Raw genomic sequence first — 24251 nt, forward strand, 5'->3', positions numbered from 1 at the left:
ACTGAGACCCACAAAAACTGATTCTTACCGGTGACATAAACCAGGGTTATTCCTACTACCTCCAGAGGTTTTACAAAGGGTAGTATATACAGTTTAGTAATAATAAAGCTTTTCGTTAGTTTTATATGACAATGCGTCCTTATTTTAAAAATACACTCAATTTAACTTGAACCCCAAGATAAATAAATGAAAATAAATGCAACACAACGCTGTGTCCAGGGGCCTGCAGCAGATACAATATTAGTATTATCTCCACAAATTCTGAAACGAAAAGCACCTATTACCTAGATACTTAAGTATAAGGCAATTTGTATTAATATGACAACTGAGGCTAGGTTTCCTGGCTGAAAAGGCAGTGCTAAAATGTGACTGGTCGAACAGAGTTCCATTCCCTCCATGCTGGCGGTGAAAGTACTAGGCTTGTCATTGCTGATACTTAAGCCAATAAGAAACATGTTTATACCGAATAGCCAATAGAGAGTCAGAGGGTGGGATTTCCTTGGGCAAAGCGGTAGTAGTCGGTCTGTGTGCCAGTGAAAGAAACAGACTCACTTCAGTTTGTTTTTTATGGTTTATAGCAATTACTTGTCGGGGAAAAAAAAAAAAAAAAAAACACAGCACATTAAAGACCAACAGTTCAAAACCAGCTGTGTTATGGAAGTGGACAAAATGGACGAGAACGAGTGGAAATATCACGGAGAAGGGAACAAGAGCCTTGTGGTCTCTCATGTTGAGGTGAGTGTTGCCACTTTGCTTTTTTTCTATAAACTTTTTACTTACACGCTAGCACTGTTTGTGTTATCAGTACATCAGGCTTTTAGAACTCATATCAAGGGCACGGCAATCTAACCGCACTGACCGTGAAGTACCACCGTCATACCACCAACAATGTCGAGCAGTCCCATACAGAACCAGAACCGGTCTGCCAGACGTCTACGACTATATAGTAACGGGACTGAAACCGCCTATCACATAACAAGGACGAGAAAGTAGAAACTGTCACGCCTTTAGTATAGAAAAGCGGAAAAATTCACACTCTCATTTTGTTTTACCGCTGTGTTTACCGTCTGTGTGTGTGCACGTGTACTGCGGACGGTCTTTCACTCAGGCTGAACCGGCTGCGTTATGACAAGGATCAGCAAACTACAGCTATGGTTTGTGTGCATTTCCTATGTATATTGTACTATACTAAACAAGAACTAGACGCATCTAATGAAAAAAAAAAAAGTTGCACATTGCTCGGTTATATGCAATTTTATAGGATTCTGTATACAGTGTGTTATTTGGCACGCCCCCTTAACATTTAGAGTCCACCCTGTTAGCAAAATTTGATAAAGTACCAATAATTCACAGCTATAAAACTGGCAACCTTTGGTGCACTGCAAAGCTTAACATACGGGCTGATTTTATTTATTTGTTTAAGTTTTGCAGCAAGTAAAATTAATAAGACGATTGCGACGAATTGATTGATCAGGTATATTTAACAGCCATTCTTCAGGCGCAGTTTCTCTTAAGTACTGACTGGCACAGGCACGTGATGCTTCTACCGGTGTATTGTCACAATATATTGAACAGTATCAGCTATTGCCAGTAGTATTGGGCTGGTTTTCCAGTGAGGGTTTGGAAACCTAAAGGATTTTACTTGCCTTGCGTATGCAATTTAGGCCTAAATATCAGTCTTCAATGAAATACAAGACATCAAGTGAACTAACACTTTAAACATTTCTATAAACAAGTTTTAAGCTCTGTATTATTGAGGAAAGGAATTGGGTGAGGTAGTGTGAGTTTGCAATTTGGTCTGAGGGTTAAAGAAATGGCCATGGAGTTTTACTGGTAAGAAACCATGGAACAATATGTTCCTTGATACTGTTTACCCAATAAATGCAACCCTGGCAGAACCAGTTGTAAGGTCATGTATTATGGCTATGGCTCCTACTGTGCCCCACTAGTTTCCCTTAAGACATAACACACAATGTACAATAGCAGGCCCTGTTCACTGCATTTCCTTTACGAGAGAGACCTGTACGTACAATATTGCAGTGTTTACAGTTTGTTTGAATTGTATTTTTTTCCGATGGGCATTCCTGATCAGAGTTATACAGTACTTAGAAATCTGTCTGAAAGCTTTGCACTACATCTTTCCTTGCACTTCCTCCTAGCTGTAAAGAGGGTGCCATTTTATATTGGAAAGTGGGAAGTCCTCCAGATCCACCCATCGTTTACAACACAGTAAAGTGTCGGAAAATATGTGCTTATATATACTTTTCAGATTGACTGGACAGCTATTTGGTAGTTTTGTGTGGAAAGTCTTCCTACAGCAATGACATCACTTTACAATAAAGGATCAACTGCTACCTACATATAGAGTGTTAGGATACAGTATGGGTGTAACATTCACACTGGCATTCAAACCATTAACCATAAATGTGCTATATTTATATGACAGTGGTTTGTCACAGGGCTGCAGATATACCTTTTATTGCAATTTTTAAAGACTGCAGTGAAGTAGAAATAGGTCAACAGTACACCTGCAGCCCTGTGAGAAACCACTGTCATATAAAGATAACCCGTTTTATGATTTATCTTGTTTTAAACTGAAACGGTTTGCTAATATTGTACAATATAATGCAAAACAACACAGATACATTTTGTTCACGTTTGTACATTTATTAAACTATGAAGGAGACAGATTACCCAGTCAATGTTTTTACCACGTCCTTCAAACCCTCATCTATAAGACCACCGAAGCTCAGTTTGTCCCACAAGGTGTTTCAGCCCTTCAAACATGTGTCCATTTTTGACATTTTCATCCTGAAGCCATTTTGTGGGGTCATTAAATCAGACAGACAGCCGCAGAGCTGCATACAGAAAGCCAATTACATTATGAACAAGCAGAAGGAATTTGAACGTGATAGCTCTACAACTTTAGAAGGAACAAGCACTTGAAATTCTTAAATCACTCGGGTATCTGACAATTGAACAATTTTTCATTTTTGAGGCCCCCGACATCACAATAATACCAAAGTTCTGAGATTTATTTTGCAAGAATTCTACAGGAGACCCAACTGCCCACCTGTACAGTATTCATAGGGCTACTGACATTCTAAATACAATATTTAGATCCTCAAAATCACTCCAAAATGAGTTGCATTTCAGGTTTGGCTCTTCCCACCACCTACTAAGGGGATGTGTCTCAGTAAGTATCCATCATTTGAGCTTAAAATATCTGGCCTGGTTTCATACCTGATAGGTATCTTCCACTCCACAAAATATAAGCAAAATCTAAATCCAGAGGTGGGAATCTGCCTGGATTTTGGTTGTTAACGTGGAATTACCCTATGTTTAAAAGTTTTCCATCACCTAGAATTCTAGGATTTTTAGAAAAAAAAAAAAAAAAAGGATTAACTTGTGCAAGTTCTTTTGTTGTCCAAAGTATGCTTGCTGCACCCAAACCCCACCTTTAGCAATGCTTTACTGGAAATGTGGGTTTGGTTAAAGTAAGTTTGCACAGTACTGAGGTTTAACATTTCAGATTATTTATCAACAGATATGAATGTAGGTTTATAGCCATGTAAATTAGTTTGAGATTAAGCCGCACATGCAACCAGAATTGATTTTTTCATTCCACTCTGCACAAACCCTGTTAAGAGTTGTGTTATTTGGTAATATCTAATTTAGCGGGCGGCGCGGTGGTTAACACTGCTGCCTCACAGCTCCAGGGTCCTGGGTTCGATTCCGGCCTCAGGGGTCTGTCTGTGTGCCGTTTGCATGTTCTCCCCGTGTTCACGTGGGTTTCCTCCGGGTACTCCAGTTTCCTCCCACAAAATTGCCTAAATTGCTCCTTAGTTGCCTGCGATGGACTGGCATCCCGTCCAGGGTGTCGTCCCGCCTTGTGCCCTGTGTCTCGCCGTAACCCTCCTATAGGATTAAGCGGTTACGGATAATGGATAGATGGATGGTAATATCTAATTTCTGCATTTATAGTCAAGATTCTCTTGTTGGCTTACAAAGCTCTTCAATCTAGGTCTGAATCCTAGGTGTCATTTCTGAATTAGTTGCGCTTTACAGCAGGCCGCCTCATTTCTCCAGTGCAAAAACTTGCCTACATGAGAGGCTGCTTTTCTTTTTTAGCCACTGTGGCACTCTCTCTGCCCTGAGAACCAACTCTTAATGTTATTCTGGAGTCAAGGATCAAACATTATGGCAACACTAGGGTACTGCCACAGCTATTCCAAATGCATTATAATGTTTCTGGACAGATCTACAGTAGGCACTCTGATTTTCTTAAAACGTCACTTTTCTGTGTTTACATGATTAACAATAGAAAATCTAATTAGAATTCAACTGTATACATGGAATGAAGTTTTCGGAAAACGCAGGATATTTTTGCATGCAAAGTACTGTAGTAGCCCAAATAAGATTTGAACAGACCGGACATTTCTGCAACAGAACAGAGACCAATCCAATAACTCAAGTGCTTTATCGAAGTGTCAGGTCTTAAATTCAAAGATTACTATCCTATACCTCTATTCAGATTCCCCAAAATGTGTAATCAACCTTTCCAACGGCTCATCCTGTTCTATATTACCAGTTTCTTTTGCAGACATTATTTTAAATTCTCACGTCATTTTAAAACTGGAAAACATTTGCTGCTTCAGTATGGGCTATTAACAAATACGTACAGACTTTAACAAATGTATTACTTTATCCCTAACTAGACAAATGGATGCATGCAGACTGACTACAGATTATTATTATTTTCTCTGTTTTCTAAAAACACATGCAGGAGGAAAGGGTCAAAGTGTGCACATGCGCAGTATGCTATTTCAATAAGTTTTCTGAAAAGTGTGTTTTACATGATGTACATTTTGTTAGTTTTCGGAATTTAATTGGAAATTTCTAGGTGCTGTTTTCCGAAAACTGACTTTCGGAATGTTTACATAACTTTTGATATTGGAATTAGTTTTCCGAAAAATATCGGAATTCTTATGCTCATGTAAACGCACTGAATTGATTTCATTACTGACAACATCCCATTAGTCACAAAGCATGTGATCATTCATGGTGGGTGTTATTCAAAATCAATGATACACTAAGTTTGAATGCTGTAAAGTCTCCCCTCCTTTGCACACAACAGTAACTGATTGAATTAATTTGTAGTAACTCGGGAATTGACAGTACGATAGTGGCATAGAGACATTGGCAGTGCAATTCAATTTATCCCATCATATCCATCTGTATTGTATTGTGTAAAGTAAAAACACTGGTCCTGAACGCAAATGTATTTCTCGGAAGCATCTAAAACACAGCTTGTCTGATCCAAGGACTTCTCTGGAACTTTATCCAGGAAGTTAAAATCACTGATCGAGCACTCTGATAAAGTCATTACTCAAAACTTGAATATGGCCCAAATGTACTTAATTATTGTAAGAAAACATTAATAACAGGTCTGGGAGCAACCTTGTATTGCTTTTAATTGGCTGCTTACATTTCACAGATGTCTAGACTTAAAATAGGGATGCACATTCTGAAATGTCTGCAGATTAAACTTTTGTCCCATCTAACAGCATAGTTTAGTTCTAGTCAATGTAGGTGTGTGGTATGTTGCCAAATATAGTCTAGTAATCTGTTAAAGCTGATCTTCAAAATAAAAAAGCAATTCAGGCAAAGAGGAAGCCATGTGCAAAAAGGAAACATCTGGTTGCAATGTAGGCCCCCTACAAGTTATATTTTTGGTTAGCTATCAGTTCTTGACGAAGGTATCAGCAGCTGGTAATTCAAATGAGAAAAGCTGATGTACAATTGGCCATGCATTGTTATTTGAAAGGTAACAAACACATTGCTTTACAACTCCCACACCTGCAAGATTTTTTTTTTTTTTTTTCAAATCGAGGATGGTAATTTTACAAAAGCAGTTAATTTTTATTTTAATGATCCTTTCATTCACATACTAACAAAGCTCCCTTTACCAGAATTGAACAGACTTTGACTTGGGTGATGCCAGTTTGTTTTATTATTATTATTATTATTATCATTATTTATTTCTTAGCAGACGCCCTTATCCAGGGCGACTTACAATCGTAAGCAAAAACATTTCAAGCGTTACAATACAAGTAATACAATAAGAGCAAGAAATACAATAACTTTTGTTCAAGCAAAGTACAAGTGTGACAAACCACAATTCAATAATACAGCCCCCACACTATAAATTCACTTCCTGTGCAGCAGCTATTGGGAATCCCGAGCCACACATACACTTTGCTGCAAACAGGATTCCAGTCTACAGTAATACTTGCTCCGGTGACAGAATAAATGGGTTTCAAATGAGTCAAAATGAAAATAAACATTAAATTGTATATGTAAATGGAGATCAAATCAAAAACCTCACCTCAGTTTCTTATTCAGTTTAGGAAAAGGTGGAACCAATCTTGCACTGTAGTAAACGCTTACTAAACATGTCTTTTGTGCGATCTACAAAGTAGGCCGTTTGCAAGATGATTCATGCTGAGTTGTTTTTTTTTTTTTTAATGTTCTCGTTTCAAATCCATGGGAATGGGTTTCTGTTTGTTTAAATGGGGACCGTGAAAACAATGGAGAAAATAGCTTTGTTACTTACTCCATTGTATACAGTCAGTTAAGATGATCGAACACGAGATTCCAGATTGTAACTCATGTCTGAAACATGGTTTGTATTATTTATAAAGGACTAATGTTTAGTTTATTCTTCCACTGGATTCCTTTTGCAGCGCCCAGTAAAACAGATTTAGATGACGCTTCAAACCGTGCAGTCAGGTAGCAGACACAACATCACAGTACAATATCAGCAATATGATTAATCAAAACTGTCAACTAGAGCCTTCGATTGTGCAACTTGCTTTGATCGTGACAACATACATGGTATAAAAGGGGCTCATGCATTGGATTTTACATTATCTACGGTAGCATTATAGAAAATAGGTTGTTTTTTTCAGTCTAACAGGATACATACAGTATAGGTCTTTTGAGATTAATATTATCATGCTATGCACTTTAGATTAAAGGCACATTTGCCTAAACAGTTTATGAATGCTGACAGTCTTTGCAAGCATATTTTCTATTTTTGTTTTTCACATGGAAGGCAGTAGTTTGCATTTCTGAAATTCTGAGAACATTATCAGTTGTACTTAATGTTTTTTTGTAAAACGGCCACTTTGTTGATCATTATCAACAGTGAAGAATGTTTGACTTGTCTGTGTTACATAACAATTTAGAAAGTTGCAGTAATCTTGAATTATTTGATTACATTGTAAGCCTTGCACTTCAACCTTTTAAATGCAATAAATGGCGTTATTACGCTTATTAAATGCATGTCATTGTTTCCTGGTGCAAGGGTTTTCACTTTATCCATGTGTTTATATATATATATATATATATATATATATATATATATATATAAGGCTATATTTGAATCCTGAGCCATTTGGGGGAAAAAAGGCATACTACCACAGCAGTGACTTCAAAAAGTGGTAATTCCTCTAGAGGAAAATATACTTGAACTTTGACACTTTTACCACAGTAGAATTCATTAATGATCAACAAAATGAGAATACGTTAAACAAACAAAAAATATATGATATAAAGCTGATACATTCGTATCTCAGAGGAACTGAAGAGGAACAGGAAATTAAAACAAGGTAAAGGCAATCATCCAAATAAAGCTGAAGCACTAATGGATAACAACACAGAACAAAGTTACAGCACTGAAATACTACGTTTAAAACAACCAACTGTACTGCTGAACTTCGTCTTCATTAATACTAGCATCACATACAGACGTGCTCAAATTTGTTGGTACCCTTACAGCTCATTGAAATAGTGCTTCATTCCTCCTGAAAAGTGATGAAATTAAAAGCTATTTTATCATGTATACTTGCATGCCTTTGGTATGTATAAAAGAATAAAGCAAAGAAGCTGTGAAAAGAGATGAATTATTGTTTATTCTACAAAGATATTCTAAAATGGCCTGGACACATTTGTTGGTACCCCTTAGAAAAGATAATAAATAATTGGATTATAGTGATATTTCAAACTAATTCGTTTCTTTAATTAGTATCACACATGTCTCCAATCTTGTAATCAGTCATTCAGCCTATTTAAATGGAGAAAAGTAGTCACTGTGCTGTTTGGTATCATTGTGTGCACCACACTGAACATGGACCAGAGAAAGCAAAGGAGAGAGTTGTCTGAGGAGATCAGAAAGAAAATAATAGACAAGCATGGTAAAGGTAAAGGCTACAAGACCACCTCCAAGCAGCTTGATGTTCCTGTGACAACAGTTGCAAATATTATTAAGAAGTTTAAGGTCCACGGAACTGTAGCCAACCTCCCTGGGCGCGGCCGCAAGAGGAAAATCGACCCCAGAGTGAACAGAAGGATAGTGCGAATGGTAGAAAAAGAACCAAGGATAACTGCCAAAGAGATACAAGCTGAACTCCAACGTGAAGGTACATCAGTTTCTGATCGCACCATCCGTCGCTTTTTGAGCGAAAGTGGGCTCCATGGAAGAAGACCCAGGAGGACAGAAAAGAAAAACATAAAAAAGCCAGACTGGAATTTGCTAAAATGCATATTGACAAGCCACAATCCTTCTGGGAGAATGTCCTTTAGACAGATGAGTCAAAACTGGAGCTTTTTGGCAAGTCACATCAGCTCTATGTTCACAGACGAAAAAATGAAGCTTTCAAAGAAAAGAACACCATACCTACAGTGAAACATGGAGGAGGCTCGGTTATGTTTTGGGGCTGCTTTGCTGCGCCTGGCACAGGGTGCCTTGAATCTGTGCAGGGCACAATGAAATCTCAAGACTATCAAGGCATTCTGGAGCGAAACATACTGCCCAGTGTCAGAAAGCTCTGTCTCAGTCGCAGGTCATGGGTCCTCCAACAGGATAATGACCAAAAACACACAGCTAAAAGCACCCAAGAATGGATAAGAACAAAACATTGGACTATTCTGAAGTGGCCTTCTATGAGTCCTGATCTGAATCCTATTGAACATCTATGGAAAGAGCTGAAACTTGCAGTCTGGAGAAGGCACCCATCAAACCTGAGACAGCTGGAGCAGTTTGCTCAGGAAGAGTGGGCCACACTACCTGTTAACAGGTGCAGAAGTCTCATTGAGAGCTACAGAAAACGTTTGATTGCAGTGATTGCCTCTAAAGGTTGTGCAACAAAATATTAGGTTAGTGGTCCCATCATTTTTGTCCATGCCATTTTCATTTGTTTTCTTATTTACAATATTATGTTGAATAAAAAATCAAAAGAAAAGTCTGATTTCTATTAAATATGGAATAAACAATGGTGGATGCCAATTACTTTTGTCAGTTTCAAGTTATTTCAGAGAAAACTGTGCATTCTTCGTTTTTTGTGGAGGGGTACCAACAAATTTGAGCACATCTGTAGATGGGCCTGTTAAATGAGTTACAGGAAAACAATTCCATCTCGGGTTTCTGTGACAGTTTATAAATTACTCGACCTTCAGTCTCAATTTACAACATCACAGAAACTCTAGATGGAATTATTTTCCTGTAACTCACTGAAGCCCATATATCCTGTAAGTCATTCTTTCTATTTATTTCTTAGCAGATTATTTATTTCTTAGCAGATGCCCTTATCCAGGGCGACTTACAATTGTTACAAGATATCACATTAAACATTATTTCACATTATACAGATATCACATTATTTTTACATACAATTACCCATTTATACAGTTGGGTTTTTACTGGAGCAATCTAGGTTGCATTTGTCATTTTCTGAGATGGTAACTTAGGGATTTTTTTGGATTTGCCAATTTATTTCATGGGATGAGCCCCAGATGTTTAAACCTAATACACACATGTTCGTTGTTAATTTGCTTTCTTACAAATATATTTTTCTATTTATTCCAGCACTCTCAAGTTCTGCGCTTTTTAAAATATCCAGCTGAAGAACCTGGAAAGTCCCATAAGGTAAGAACAGAACAGCAGTACAGTGTATTAACAGTCATTACCAGAACCTCTGCTGCTCATGAAAGCCGACTCCAGCTGTTCACAGATGCATTCTTTTTTGTCCAGAATTCTCCTTGACAACCAGAATAAACAAACAAAAGGGCTCTTGTTCAATTTGAAGTCCAAGGTCTATTAATATAACAAGCTTCTAATCTTGCAGGACTTTCATGGTCTGTATGATATTTCTCATTTTAAAAAATGCATAGCATACTGTAGATGATAAAGATCATGTAACAGGTGAACCTTATTCCACCAATTTAGTAATTAACATTACTGAATCAATCTCATGAATAGAAAAGTTTTACAGCGTTTATTTTAAATTTAAATCTATCTTTCATATGGTGTAAACTTTATTCTTACGGATGTGTTTTTTTAAATTACATTTCCAAAGGTGTCCTTTTTATTTGATTGTTCTTTAGTTAAATGAGACCAAAGCCTCATTTAAGGTGACCTAATGCACAAAACAAAATGGAAGTTGGATCATGTCAGCAGATCAGCAGCAGAACAGAGCTTAAACACATTGAGATACACCAACACAGTTGTGATCAAAGTAAAGAGAAATAGCACCACCAGTAAATTCATCATTCCAGAAATGCTGAGAGAGAGGAAAATTCAGTAACTATTACAAGCATTGACAATTACAAGAAGTCTCCATAATTTCCCAAAATGAAGAAGTGAGAGGTGCTTCAAATGTAGGTTTCAAGTTCAAGACAGTTGATAGGCAAAGGCCATTGTACCACAGCTGTGTGTAAAACTTTGGAATGGTTAGGTTAGAAAGACTTCAACAACTTAAACTGTAATTGATAACTTTTTATTTTTGAGCTGAAGAATGATTGAGCAAAACCCTCCATTACTCTAAACACAAGGCATTCCATAGTGAAGTAGTGAGTCATCCTTTTGTTGACTTGACCTATGTTTTGTCATTAAATCCCAGATATTTCATCCACTTTTATGCCAACAGCAAAGAAGCTGCTTCAACTAACATTTATAGATTTTCAATTATGCCTTTTTCTGTGTTTCATACCTAACTTTGTTTAGTATCCATAATAAAAATACTACTACCACAGTTAATACAGTACTTGCAGCAGCAGGTGGTTATGTATGTGATCCTTAAAGGAAGCCAAACAGAAATGTAAAAATATTAAAGGGAGGCTTCTGGGCTTATAAAATGGAAATCCATGCTTAACTATATTTAAAAAAAAAAAAAAAAAAAAAAAAATTAAATTAAAAAAAAATGGACACTGCAGCTTTTATGTGTTTAGTCATTTTTTTTAAATGCAAAGCAGATCTGCCAATGTGTGGCTTTGTAACACTGTTAATACTGTGGTAGTTTTGTGTTCAGCATTGATTTTTACATTTAAAAACAAAATGTATGTGGCATGTGTATAATCTGTAAATTTAAATCTATATAAATGTATTCATACAGCATGTAGCAGCACAGTCGGTGCTATTTCTTCAGTACACACGGCCTGTTAGTGGTTTTCGGATATGTAATCAGGAACAAACTCCGTCCAGCTTCTTTAGTTCTTAAATGAGAACCTCCACTCTGTCTTCGCCCAAGTGTTTCTTGAACTGAAACTTTGCATTTGAAAAGAGAAAATTGGCCTAACATGCCCGCCTTTTTATTTTTTCGTCTTCCGTCTTAGATCTTTATGTATCGATGGGGAGGCGGATGGTTGTGTAACAAAACCAGAAAGTGTAATAAGTGGTCTAGATCAAGTAGAATGTTTCATTGATTTGTGGAATACTACCTGGGTACAGTAGACTTTGACTTTTAATTAAACAAAATCTCACAGATCCATTTAAATATCTGAACTGACCCTAATTCGAATTCCTAGTCAATTTTGATCAGTAATAATTAATACATTGAGACCATTTTATTGACCAAAATCGAGAGAGGGAAATAAATAGTACATGGTTCTTGAGATGTACACTATGGAGCATTAATACAAGTATGCTTTATTTCTTTCAGGCAGCAAAGGAAGCATTTGGCCATCTACAGAACATTGTTGACTTCAGTAAGAATGTCATGAAGCCGTTTCTGGGAGAAAACTATGTCCATCATGGGGTATGTTATTTGTAATATATATGTTCTGCCTCCGTTTCTTCAAAGGGACGTTTTGAGGAGTTAAATGAATGTTTTGAGTTGTTTCATTGTAGCTTTGTAACGTTAGCATTCATTTTCTCCATGGAGACAAAAATGGGAGCTAACCTTGCAGTGGCGCAAACAGAATGAAAATTGGGCCTAATATGGATGCCTCATCACAGTTTACTAAAAGAAAATTCTATCAGAACAGTGAATGTTTTCAGAGCCACAGTAAAAAGAACGGTGTTGTAAGGTGAACAAAAAATGGTTACGTTTTTGTATCATTCCAATAATTTTACAACCAAAAAGCATTTGCATTTTGAAAGACTAGCAACACTGTGGAGTAGCACCCTCCTAATTTAAAAGCACATCAGCATCTAGTCTTGCTTGGTAAGCCTGCACATTACAACATAGAAAGCTTTATTTTGATGTATTTCTTTTTTCAGGAGGTTGTACATCTACCATTGGATTTTGTTAGGCAGCTCTCTTTAAAGGTTGAACAAGAAAGACCAGGTAAGAGTTTTAGAAACACATACTTTTGGGGCATTTTTCTCTAGCCATCTTAAGTTTTCTTTTAACTTGGAGGGATCGTCAGACAAAAACTCTGGAGGCAAGACATTTTATAAACAAAACTGTCTTGCTTTTATATGCTTGAAAATTACTGTCAGCGCCACAGGCAGTAATACTCATTAAAACACTGTAAATTAAATATGAATTAGGGTGTGGTGTACAAATAGTGTAGACAAAGAAGCATTGAAGTATAGATTTAAAAAAAATAAATATAAAAAAATGGTTTTGTTCTTTTCAAAAAAGCTTGTTTAATGTGTTTCAAATACAAAACTGGTAAAATTCAATGTATGGTATATACATTTGTTTTTTTGCTGTGTATTACATACATAGAGTGTTGTCTTGGACAAATGTGCATTTAGAAAAGGATTAAAAGGTGTGCTTATAGGTCTTGTGTGTTTGTGTGGGGGGGGGGGGGGTTGTGCTAATTCTGAAGCATTGTTGAGGCAATGTAGTATTATGTAATGAGATGACAAAAATATGGGGCTTGAAGTAAAATTTTATTAAAGTGGCTTGCACATCCACCATGCAAAAAGTTCAATTGAAACAGTTTGTTTTAAAAGTAGCGTGTCACCATGCAACCACCCCAGAGCTGTGTGTTCCTCTGATGCTGTAGCTCTGAGGTGGTTGCATGGTGGGTCTGCAGTGTGAAAAGAAGCGGTCGGCTGACGTCACACGCTTCGGAAGACAGCGTGTGTTCGTCTTCGACGCTCCTGAGTCAGCGCGGGGGTGGTAGCGGTGAGTTGAGCCTAAAAATAATTGGCTATTCTAAATTGGGAGAAAGTGATTAAAAAAACAATTGGCGACCTACTAAATTAAAAAAAAAAAAAGTTTTTGCTGAATGCAAGCAAAACTCTAATTTTCTGATACTGTAATTGTAAGACATATATTCAATATTGAAGTACACAATAATTTACAAGCATGTAATCAAATGTTTAGGGTGGCCCGTGCTAATAGGAGGCAAAGAAATTGATTTGAAAACCTTTAACATTCCTTTTAAGAGGGATATTGACTTATTTCTGGACAAAGTCCTCCACTGTCTTCTTTGATTCTTCCTACAATGAAAACATTTCTCCACTAAGGGGCACCCCAAGTACAGTGAAAACCTTTCTCCTTTTAAAAAAAGAAAGGATTACATTAAGACTGGAGTATATGTTTTGGAAATACACTCTTGTCTTCTTTTTCAGAATCCCGCTGTGATAAGGTGATGGATATTTTCAGCGGCTATGCTTTGTGCCTACCAAATCTAACCAAACTCCAGACTTGCCATTTCAGTGAAAGCGGGCCCCCGCTTTGTATAGAGATAAAGGTAAATGAGTCAAATGGAATTCATGGCAGCAAGTTGTGAGTTCTTGTTCTGTGGGTTCATGTGATGACAGTTAAGGACATAAACGGGAATAACCTCTGCAAATCAGTTGTTGTTCATCACAATCAAGTTTGCATCACTAAGAAAATATGCATTTCACAAAGGTTTTTAAATATTTTATCTATACCAGATGAGGGCTGTTTTCGGTTTTTGTTTTTTGAGCACTGAGTAATAATGAAGCTGTTGCATGATAGTGACCAACAACTTCCTTATAGGTCTCTCTCTTATGTGACATACCTGTATGATTCTAATCAGACAGGACTTTAGATGCATTGTTGGTGCCCCTGTATCAATAACAACTCCAGGTACTGGATTCCTGTGGTGCTTTTGTGATACAGACCACTACAGATTGACAGACTGTCTGACTTTTTAACCACCCTGTACATCAGAAGATGCAATACAAACTAGAATATATTTAAATAGAAACCAAATGGAAAGGTAGTTAAGGGTACCCTAACGATGTGCTCTCTTAGAGCTCCAGAGATTCTCTTTCATTGCATTTCTTGTTTTTTTGCAGCCAAAATGTGGTTTTCTGCCTTTTTCAAGTCATGTCACAAAGGATGTTAAACACAGAGTGTGTCGATTCTGCATGCATCAACACCTAAAGGTAAACCAAGTATAAATACATATTAAATTGCCAATAAAGTATTGTCTGCTTATTCAATTGTCATGAAACTTGGTATCAACATTTATTTAAAGTGTCAGATTTTGGGCATATATGGAAATACCTGCATACTATTGTAAAATATGTCATGGTCATGTGCTTTTTAAGATAAAAATCTAACAAGTGTAAAATAAAGAAATGCTAAATAAAATACTGTGGAGGGGAAAAACAGCTACAAACCAAAAGCTGACGAAACGTGACCATATAAAGGGAGGTCCTGCTGCAGGAACCTATGCTGCTACAGCCTCCATATACTGTTCCAGGATGTTAAAATCCCCTAAAAGACCAACTGTTACCCACTGATTAAAACCATGACCCCGGTTCCACACGCGTTGGTCAATTGTTTGTCTCTGTACCGCTGGGACACGCCCACCTGCCCACCTGCCAATCCTCAGCTGCCATTCCCTGTAAACAAAACCCAGTTGGCGGTGCATCTCAGACAGAGCATCTGCCTCTCGCCTCTCTCCTCTCTCCACATGTTCCAGCATGTTGCATCTGCATACAGACCATTTGCACCATCACCATAATCTGTATCGCCACATTTGTTTCAACTAGGGTGGAAGATGACCTTTGAGCACTTATAAATAAATGAGGGTCAATGTATAGTAGATATGTTGACTTTAAAATGTAACTGCCAATTCTCTAGTCTTAGCTTTATATTACGTGGTCTGTCCTAGTTCCTAAAAAACAAGTCCTGTTTTTGTTCATTTGTTTTAATGTACACTGTTAAGTGCTGCTGTAATATGCAAAACTGTTTAGGTATTGTGGAAGTACACTTTTGTTTTTGTGAAGACTGTCAACCGAAACCAAATTGAACTTGTACTTTAAGCTTCACGTATTATTGTCTATATCCTGTCTATCACAACTGTGAAATACCCGTAATGCAATGACAAAGATTTCACAACTTCAGTCATGCATTTTGTTTGACAAGTATTGTATTATTCTTCTGTATTTGAACAGTTAGCTAATGGAAAGTGGAAAAGAATGAGTCGATACTGCCCTCTTGACCTTTTCTCGGGGTGAGTATCAAAACATGTATTTTTTTTGTTTTTGTTTTTTTTGTTTTTAAATGCAACTTGACAAATGCACTATGAAACATGTAATGAACATAGTATATGTGTTGCTTCATACCATACTTTCTAAGGGGCTTTTGTAAATTACTGTTTGACTGGTGTAGTTAGACTTTTGTTCGTGTGTTTGATCTAAATGTACAGTAAGGACAAGATTCTATATTCCATTGTTTAACTATAAATATTCAAATAGTTTCAGTCTTGTATGGAAATCCTACACAAATGATATAGGGGCATACACAAGACTGGGCCTGCATAACCTGTCTGTGTTGAGTGGAGTTATTCTTCCTGAATTGCACGGGCACTCTGACATTTTGAGTTGCGTTATTGGTCCTTAACACTTGAGTCTGCAGTGAGGATAGTAGTTTATTTTATTGCTGTAGTACTGGTGCTGTTTTAGTAACTTTTTCCTTTTTATTTATTTTTTGTAGAAATAAACAGAGAATGTCCTTTGCCTTAAAGAACTTGCTACAAGAGGCACAAAACAACCTGAAAATCTTTAAGGTATGTTCATTCTTATACAGCAGTTACCAGGGCATTTCTTTTTTTTTTTTTGTTGTAGTTTTAGTTTTTTCTCTCAACATGGCATTCAGTTGATTGCATCTAAAATAATGTGTTTGTTTTAAGCCAGCTGAGGCCTGAACAGTCGAACTGACAGATTGTGGTGGCGTAACAACAGCTCATGAGTGTTAACCACAACTGAGAACTGTTATACTTTTGCACTCCTTTTTTTTATGGGCCACTTGGAACAGATAGGAACCTAAAGTGACTTTTTTTTTTTTTTAAATCACTCTTTACATACAACTCTGTTACTGTGAGGAAGCTCCTATTGTGAAGTTTATAGGATATTCTTTTTTTTATGAAGAAATGTAGTGCATCATTTGTTGAAATTATTTTGATAGGTTGTCTGTGCTTTTTAAAGTGTGTTTCTCCACTGTTTATTTTCAAACACTCTCCCTTGAGAAAGGTATGCAAGCCATATAAAATCATTGGGCATATAACTATGTTTTTATTATATATACTGTATGTATGTGTGTGTGTGTGTGTATATATATATATATATATATATATATATATATATATATATAAAAATGTAAATCTATGTAAATTCTCACTACGTCTCTCTCTCTAATCTATGAAGAATGGTGAACTAATATATGGTTGTAAGGATGACAAGGATTGCCTGCAGGACTTGAATGAACTCACTCAACACTTGAAACCATACTTCTTTCCTGCCAATGGTCTAATCCACGGTCCACATTGCACAAGGACTGTTATCAATGAACTCATAAACGTGATCACAACAGCATTGCTAAGTAACTCGGGCACCTGCAGGACAGGTGAAATCAGGAAATTGCACATTTCAGAGGGAAGGGCCCACTGTGATGCAAGCCACTTCCACAGAGACATCCTAAGAAAAGGTAATTTGTGCTATAGCCAGTGAGATTCAAAGCTGTCTTTTTTTTTTTTTTTTTTTTTTTTTTTTACTTCTTGTGTGACCTTAATTGTAAGAGAAATTGTGTGTGTGTATATATACACAATATTGTACATGTTGTAAAGTACAGTGAGTAAAGTATACCTGTGCATTTGTATGTATATATTTGTTCAATTTATTTTAAAAAATGTATGTACTGCCACTTTGAAAAGCACACATTCTAAATTATAAAGCCTTTTCTCTTATAAGAAATAAAATGGCGTTTAGAAAACACATATTTATTCTAATCCTTTTAATTGCCGTTTTAGGTCATTGTGGTCTGCCTAAAGATTGCGTTCTTTCTAAGATTCTCCAAGCTCAGATGCTGGATAATGTAGATATTGAAGGACTTCACCCTTTGTATAATCGTGTGGAACAGTATTTGGGTGAATTCCCTAAAGAAAGGTAAGGCAATTCTACATAACAGCAGAAATATGAAGCCTTCGTTCACAAAGTGTACAACACTATTTTGTCTTGATGTTTGTAGTTTCACAATAATGCATATTTTTCATTTAATACAACAGGTGTTTGTAGCGGATGTCCAAGTAAGGAAGTTGTAATACTTGTAATATGCAATAGTTTACATTGCCACAAGATGGTGATCAAGGACAGGACTATTTTCTGTTTTCCAATAATGAACCACCTAACTTAATTTGCTGTATATAATAATAATAATAATAATAATAATAATAATTTCTGGTATGCCTGTTATTTTGTCCATTTGTAACTAGTTAAAATAATAAGGTGCTTTTGAAGGGGTATCATAATCCAACACAAGAACTACTTTTAGGTTGATTTTAATACCTTGTAAATTGCATCAGACTAAACGTATTGTTACAATGCCAGTTACATCCACATTGCTTTTGGTTTGATTTGTAGTTAAAACAAGCTCAGAATTGTTGACTTTACCAGTGCAGTTTGTGTTTTGGCTAAAGGGTGGTTTCTATGTAAAACCTTTTGTTTTCATGTGCTTTAAGCTGCAAGTACTTTAAAAACAAAAAAGATTTCCTTGAATATGCAAACATCCATTAGACACTGAAAGAAGTTAGTTATCTTTGGGTAGTCTTTCTGTACCTTAGTGCTGAAATGGTGTTTAAACATCAACCTAGTAATACCTTAAAACATGTTATATTTTGCCTAGGATCAAATTACAGATCGATGGGCCGTACAACGAAAATTGCTTTGAAAAACTGCGAAATTCACAATCTGAAGATGATGGAACAGTTGATTATGCAGTTCGAAAGGTAAAACAAATCTATGTATTGGTACATGTTTTGCATAACTTTTTATTAAGATTAAAAAGAAACCTGCAAAGAAAGTTTCTGTCTGGTTGTGAACAGGCTGGCTGCAGGGGTGACGTCAGGCCAGGAAATGAATGCAAGACACACAGCAACTGTGGGTGAAACTGAGGCGCTGTGGTGCTCAGTGTTTTATTGTAAAATAAAAGGTTTAAAACAGGAAACAAAAACCCTTTGACCAAACAAAACGGCACGTTGGCCAAACAAACAAACACGATAAACAATAACAAGTATCGTGCTGGCTTATAAACCAGCACGTTTTAGCAATTGTTTTAGTTTTTTAATCCTCCTCTCTACACCCGTTCTCCACTCACTGAACACACAACCCCGAGTGAGTAAAACGTGCATCTATATATACTGTTGTGCCGGGATTCCATTACTAATTCATTATTCACTTGAATCCCAGCACGTTTACGAATTTGTGCAATCCTGTGCTCGCATACTATTACATACTTTACTGCACGTGAAGTGATTATATAATCCCTGTGCCTAAATGCAACTAGATATTTTAAATCACTTGTGCTACACAGACCTATTTATATCCCGTGCACCAATATCTATACACCAACATTAACACACCACACGCAACACAACACATAACACATACATGGGCGGGCCACACTGGTGCATTAGTGTTGCAATGAGGTGTGTCTGGTACTAACCCTCACTGGACTGCGATCAGCATTGGACAACCACCACACAACTGAAACTCCTCCTCATTGTGTAGAGTAAGCAATATAAAGAAACAAAAACTTTCTTTAGAACCAACAACATGAAGTCATAGTTCTTCAAAGTTAAAAACACAGATATTTAAATGCTTCCAGCTCTAGCGTAAATACTTCCAGGATGATTGCAATCAGAATTCAAATCTCCTTGTTAACTGGACGTATTTCAGTAAATAATATATCAAAGGTTATAACTCTTATCTTTTTACCATGAAAAAAATAACCAAAGGGCTGTTATAATTTTTTATAATTGTTTCCGTTTCCTAGGTTCAACAGTACAGGGTAGCAATGACTGCAAAAGACTGCTCGATAATGATAGCACTTTCACCTTGTCCAGATGATGAACTGTAAGTTTAAAGGCTACCAAAAATGATTTTAGATGTTGTCCTTTGTGTAAAAGTCATTTTATACTATCTAGACCACTTTATTTTAGTTTTGTAAAAGCAACTAACTGCTTTTAAAAAATGATGATAATAATTTCTTGATAGCATCGCCTAGCTGCTGTTGATTTTACATGGTTGTGCTGAATGTGTTTAGGGTATCTAATGATCCAGCCCAGGTGATTGATGTCTGAGCTGGAACCTCAGGAAATGCTGTCATCAGCCTATTGTTAAATATGATGCCAATCGCTCTAATAATTACACACACACACACACCAGTGGGCACATCATACTAATGCAAGCACAATAACTAGTTACATAAATAAACTACATACCTGAATGTTACATATAGGCTTCAGTAGCTTTTAAGTTAATAAATTCACAGATTCCAGTACTTACTATTTCTAGTGAGATTGTGAATGAAATGCTTTGCAGAATAATTCAATATTGCGCTGCAATATAGAGTAGACCCTTCTATATCCTCTTAACTGGATACAGGTATCTATTAGGAGTTGCAGGACTGGCATAGCTCATTTTTCCAAACGCATATATCAAGTGCATGATGTCTTGAAAGCACAACACACACAACCGTTAAAATGAAATGCCATCATAAATAAAACTAGGAACCATTTCAGGAACACCTGTAAATAAAGTAGACCACCAATAGCACAAAGTTGTGACTGTTTGTTTATTATTATTTTTTTTACTAGTTTCTTTTATAATGTATGGTAATGAAGAATACTCTCTCTGTCTCTCTTTCAGACCAGAGCCTAATTTAGTGATTCAGACATCGAAGTCCAGGCTTATTTATTCAGTGTCCATCCTGGATTTGGACCCTAAACCATATGAAAACATTCCACATCGGTATAAGCTTGATGGACAAATAGTCAATTTTTACCTAAAGAGCACACAGGTGAAACAAGACCCTCCAACTCCAAATCTCTTCATGGACAGTGAGGACTGCACATTGGTTCTCCACTCGGTATGAATGCGTCAAGGGCGTTTTACAGCGTTTCCATTCAAGCACGAGTCCAAAACAGGAGGAGCTTGATGAGCTTATGTTATTTCATTTTGGTTCAACAATATGCCATATGGTTTGGTGTGAAGAAAGGTGCAGCGGTAGATTCTTTATACTACAGTATACATTAGATGGTATATACTATGGTATACATTTCTACAAGTCTTGCAGTGACAGATTTAAGTTGAAAGTTTGATATGCTTGAGACACTTTACAAATGGCAGCTTGCAGAAAGTTTTAGAGATGCAAAATTAATTCTTAATTAGAATCATGTTAAAAAAAATTAAAGCACAGTAAGCACTGTCTATTCATTGTCACTAACTTATTGATATATCTTACAAAGGATGCAGAATGCAGTTATTAGGATATGGCTTGTTCTGTTTCTCTGTACAAAACTTAGTCATATTTCAATTTATAATATCAGTTTCAACTGATATTCGATTTTTACCTCCTGTGTTAGGAATGGTACATTAGTGAATGGTATACCATGTCATAAATTAAACCAAACTAATTGATAAAAATAAAATTAAAAATTAAAATTGATAAACATAAATTAAACCAAACTAATTGATAAAATCTTTTTTTTTTTTTTGTTGTCTTCAATTTTTGGAGAACACTGGTCCTACTGGTTACTTGACACAACCTATTTTAGCCCATGTAGATCTAAAATGCAAGACATCTGGTTAGATATAAAGGAATCTCATGGGCACCAGTGTAACCAGTGTACCCAGAACGGTGAGAATTAAAGGTCATAATTTTTTTTCAGAAAAGTAGGTGTCTGTTGTGAATGGTGTTGGGTGCCTCACTTGCTGTAACACTAACAATCAAGCAACTCCTTTCCTTGCAAGAACAATTCTGAGAACCGAAGGGGCATGAAAAAGCAAGTGATTTCCTTAATTTAATGCTTTGCTCATTTCACCTGAATGAAAAAATTTGTGGCTCCTGATCCATTTCAATATATTTTCAGGGACAGTATTTCGAATGTGAAACTAAATTGAAGCATTTTAAATGATGAATGTGTGATGAGGTGGTTAAGTCTAGCACAGGGGTAGGCAGCTCTGGCCATGCTGTTCCATTCCAGGTTTAATAGGTAGAATTAATTTATTTAGTCAGAGGTTTTATTACTTCAAGACCTAGACTTGAAAGTGCCAACATTGCCTACCCCTGGTCTACCCCATCAACACCCATGTATGTTAACAACCTCTTCACACTAACTAAATAACACACAATCATCAAGTTTAAAAAATCATAAAAAGTTAATTGTGAATGAAGATTTCCTGGTTTCAGTGTTTATCACACATTGTTTAGAGAGGGTGAAATAAAAGAAAACCGATTATCTAATTGAACTGTAAATAACTGCAGAACCCGAATGGTTTACTAAACCAAATTTGCCCTGTACAGTTTGACGAAATCTAGTTATGGGTGTTTCTGTTAACAGTTAAACTGTGCCATGTTGCCTTGATCAGGTGCTTCTGTTTGGCAAAAACCTTGAAGGAATTTGAGGGTTTTGCAGGTGACAAAAATATCTAGATAACTAAACTGCTGCTAATTCAGATATCTTTCTCTGGTAATCTTACTATGCCAGTGGGGGTTGCGACTTCGTAGTAAACTTTTTAAAGATTCAAATATGTTTTGGTATTTTATTGCTTGTTTAAAATAGCGCACTTCATTTAAAATAACTCTGTGATTAACTCTTTCAACACTGCAGACTTGTAATGAGAGGTCTAGGAAAGATGACCAGTAAACTACTTTTGGGTACGCCTATTTGTTATTTATTTTTGCAAGCACGACACAAGCTGTTAAATACTTTACCTTTATGTAAAGTTGGTGGTAGATTCAATAAAGAAAAAAAGGCAGCTTTATGACCAGCATTGCTTCCCTGTTTTATGGTGGTATGCAAACTTCCAGACACCCCTGGACAAATCACAGAATGAGCAAGTGTCAAAATTAACTGTGCCTCTGAAAAGTTTAACTGAATGTAGCCGTAGATCTGGGAAATTAGAAAGTGCTGAAGGTGTTAACACAGAGACTCACAAATATGACCACTTTGCCAAAAGAGAACCGTCAGTGTTGTTTTAAATTCGGCTTATGCCAATCACAACTGTATTCAACTTCATGCAATGGCCATGAATTTGTATTGTTAACAAATGTTTAAAAAAACCTACAGAAATAATAAAATAATCATTGTATCTGAGCATCTTAACTTCACTGTAATGGATTCCAGGATCTGAAATGTGCATGAAGAAGCATGTCACCTAGGCAAGTACAATTGTTATTGCCACCATTACATCCAAGGGAGATACTACTGATATTCAGCTGCAGATTAAGCTTTGTTTATCATCCAGCTAGAAAGATATATCAAAGCATCATACAATTTCCTGTATTAAACCAAACTAGTACAGTAGCTGGATTCAATTTACTAAAAACCTCCAGCAACAATGCTAGTTTTTTCAACCTTGTAACATGTATACCATCACTTCACATCAAAGAGTAAACAACTGTATTAAACCAGGTAACTAACACTAATAATGGGTTAGATTTAAAAAGAGGCATTTTTTAAGATACTTCAAATGCCCATAGCGTATATAAAATTTAAAAAAAGCCACTAGCTGGTATGGCTGTGGGAAGCATTACATAAACCAAACCTCTGTGCTAGAAGAATCCATATACAATTTAACAGTTATGCAAAAAAAAATAATATTCTTCTTACCAAAGGATCAAGTATTCAGTTTGAAAGAAAGACATGGGTTAATGATGAAAATGCTATAAGACTTTGAAGTTTCTTCAGACCTGGCAAAGTGGATGACCAACAGCACAGTATTATCTTACTCTAAATGCATCATTGTGGTCTGCTGGAGATACAGCAATCATTCACAAAGGTCTGTGTTGCCTAGAAACCAACCTAACTTCAGATTTTCAGTTCTACTGTTTTATTTTTTTATATTGAGCTTGGAAAGGAAACTGCCACTGTTTTCTATAAACTTGAACTACTGCTATTACAGTATGAAATAACACTTTATTGGTTTGAAATATCACAAATAGAACCACTGCATTTTCATGTATATGGTTGCAATTTATTGGTAAACTAAAAAAAAAAAAAAGTAAGATGTACAGAATTGTGTTTAAGTATGTTTGGCATTTTGTATTTAAATAGCTGTATTTATTTTTCATGTCCATTTATATATAATGTGACATGGGAGCATTATGTACATTTGGCATGTCGTTTTACAAATATTTCTTAATGGGAATTATAAAGTGTTTATATTGAAACAAATTTAAATAAAACATAAGAATTCATAGCATCAATAATTAACATGTGCTCTCATTTAACAATAATAAATGCATCCATGTGGCAGTTTTTTACGTGCTTCCATACTGACTTAGACTTTACTACCAGTTCTAATTACCTCTATTAGTAATTTTAATAAATTACTCTTCCATGGATACAGACTTTATGACACTTTCAATGGTGGCCTCAATACCAAGTAAGCGCAGTAGATTTTTAAAACAGCTGGGTGCACTCTCCACTGCCTTCCTCTTGTCAAGGATCAGCGCTGCAGGGGGAAAAGTTGTATT

General features: G+C 36.2%; 2 protein-coding genes across 4 annotated transcripts in view; one reads left to right on the forward strand and one right to left on the reverse strand.

The window, feature by feature from the left end:
• Positions 1 to 412: 412 nt before the first annotated feature.
• LOC131701510 (inositol-pentakisphosphate 2-kinase-like) lies at positions 413 to 22869 on the forward strand. Its single transcript, XM_058999784.1, has 13 exons — positions 413 to 735; positions 9929 to 9988; positions 12000 to 12095; positions 12560 to 12626; positions 13868 to 13989; positions 14564 to 14653; positions 15671 to 15729; positions 16212 to 16284; positions 16922 to 17201; positions 17524 to 17659; positions 18396 to 18498; positions 19545 to 19624; positions 20420 to 22869. The coding sequence occupies exons 1-13, from the start codon at positions 568 to 570 to the stop codon at positions 20643 to 20645; spliced, it is 1560 nt and encodes a 519-aa protein (XP_058855767.1). The 5' UTR covers positions 413 to 567; the 3' UTR covers positions 20646 to 22869.
• The window catches only part of LOC117414132 (centromere protein P), an 80417-nt gene continuing 79030 nt past the window's right edge, over positions 22865 to 24251 (reverse strand). For all 3 annotated transcript variants that reach the window (XM_058999785.1, XM_034023869.3, XM_058999786.1), the window contains exon 9: positions 22865 to 24229. In XM_058999785.1, the coding sequence (XP_058855768.1) occupies positions 24105 to 24229 (125 nt within the window). In that variant the 3' untranslated portion in view covers positions 22865 to 24104. The remainder of the gene's footprint in view (positions 24230 to 24251) is intronic.

Source organism: Acipenser ruthenus, chromosome 25, assembly GCF_902713425.1.
Source record: "Acipenser ruthenus chromosome 25, fAciRut3.2 maternal haplotype, whole genome shotgun sequence".
NCBI lineage: Eukaryota > Metazoa > Chordata > Actinopteri > Acipenseriformes > Acipenseridae > Acipenser > Acipenser ruthenus.

Coding starts and splice junctions, on each gene's coding strand:
- LOC131701510 (XM_058999784.1), top strand. CDS start 568: ATGGTTTATAGCAATTACTTGTCGGGGAAAAAAAAAAAAAAAAAAACA. Junction 736..9,928: donor TTGTGGTCTCTCATGTTGAG/GTGAGTGTTGCC, acceptor TATTTATTCCAG/CACTCTCAAGTTCTGCGCTT. Junction 17,660..18,395: donor GGTGAATTCCCTAAAGAAAG/GTAAGGCAATTC, acceptor TATTTTGCCTAG/GATCAAATTACAGATCGATG.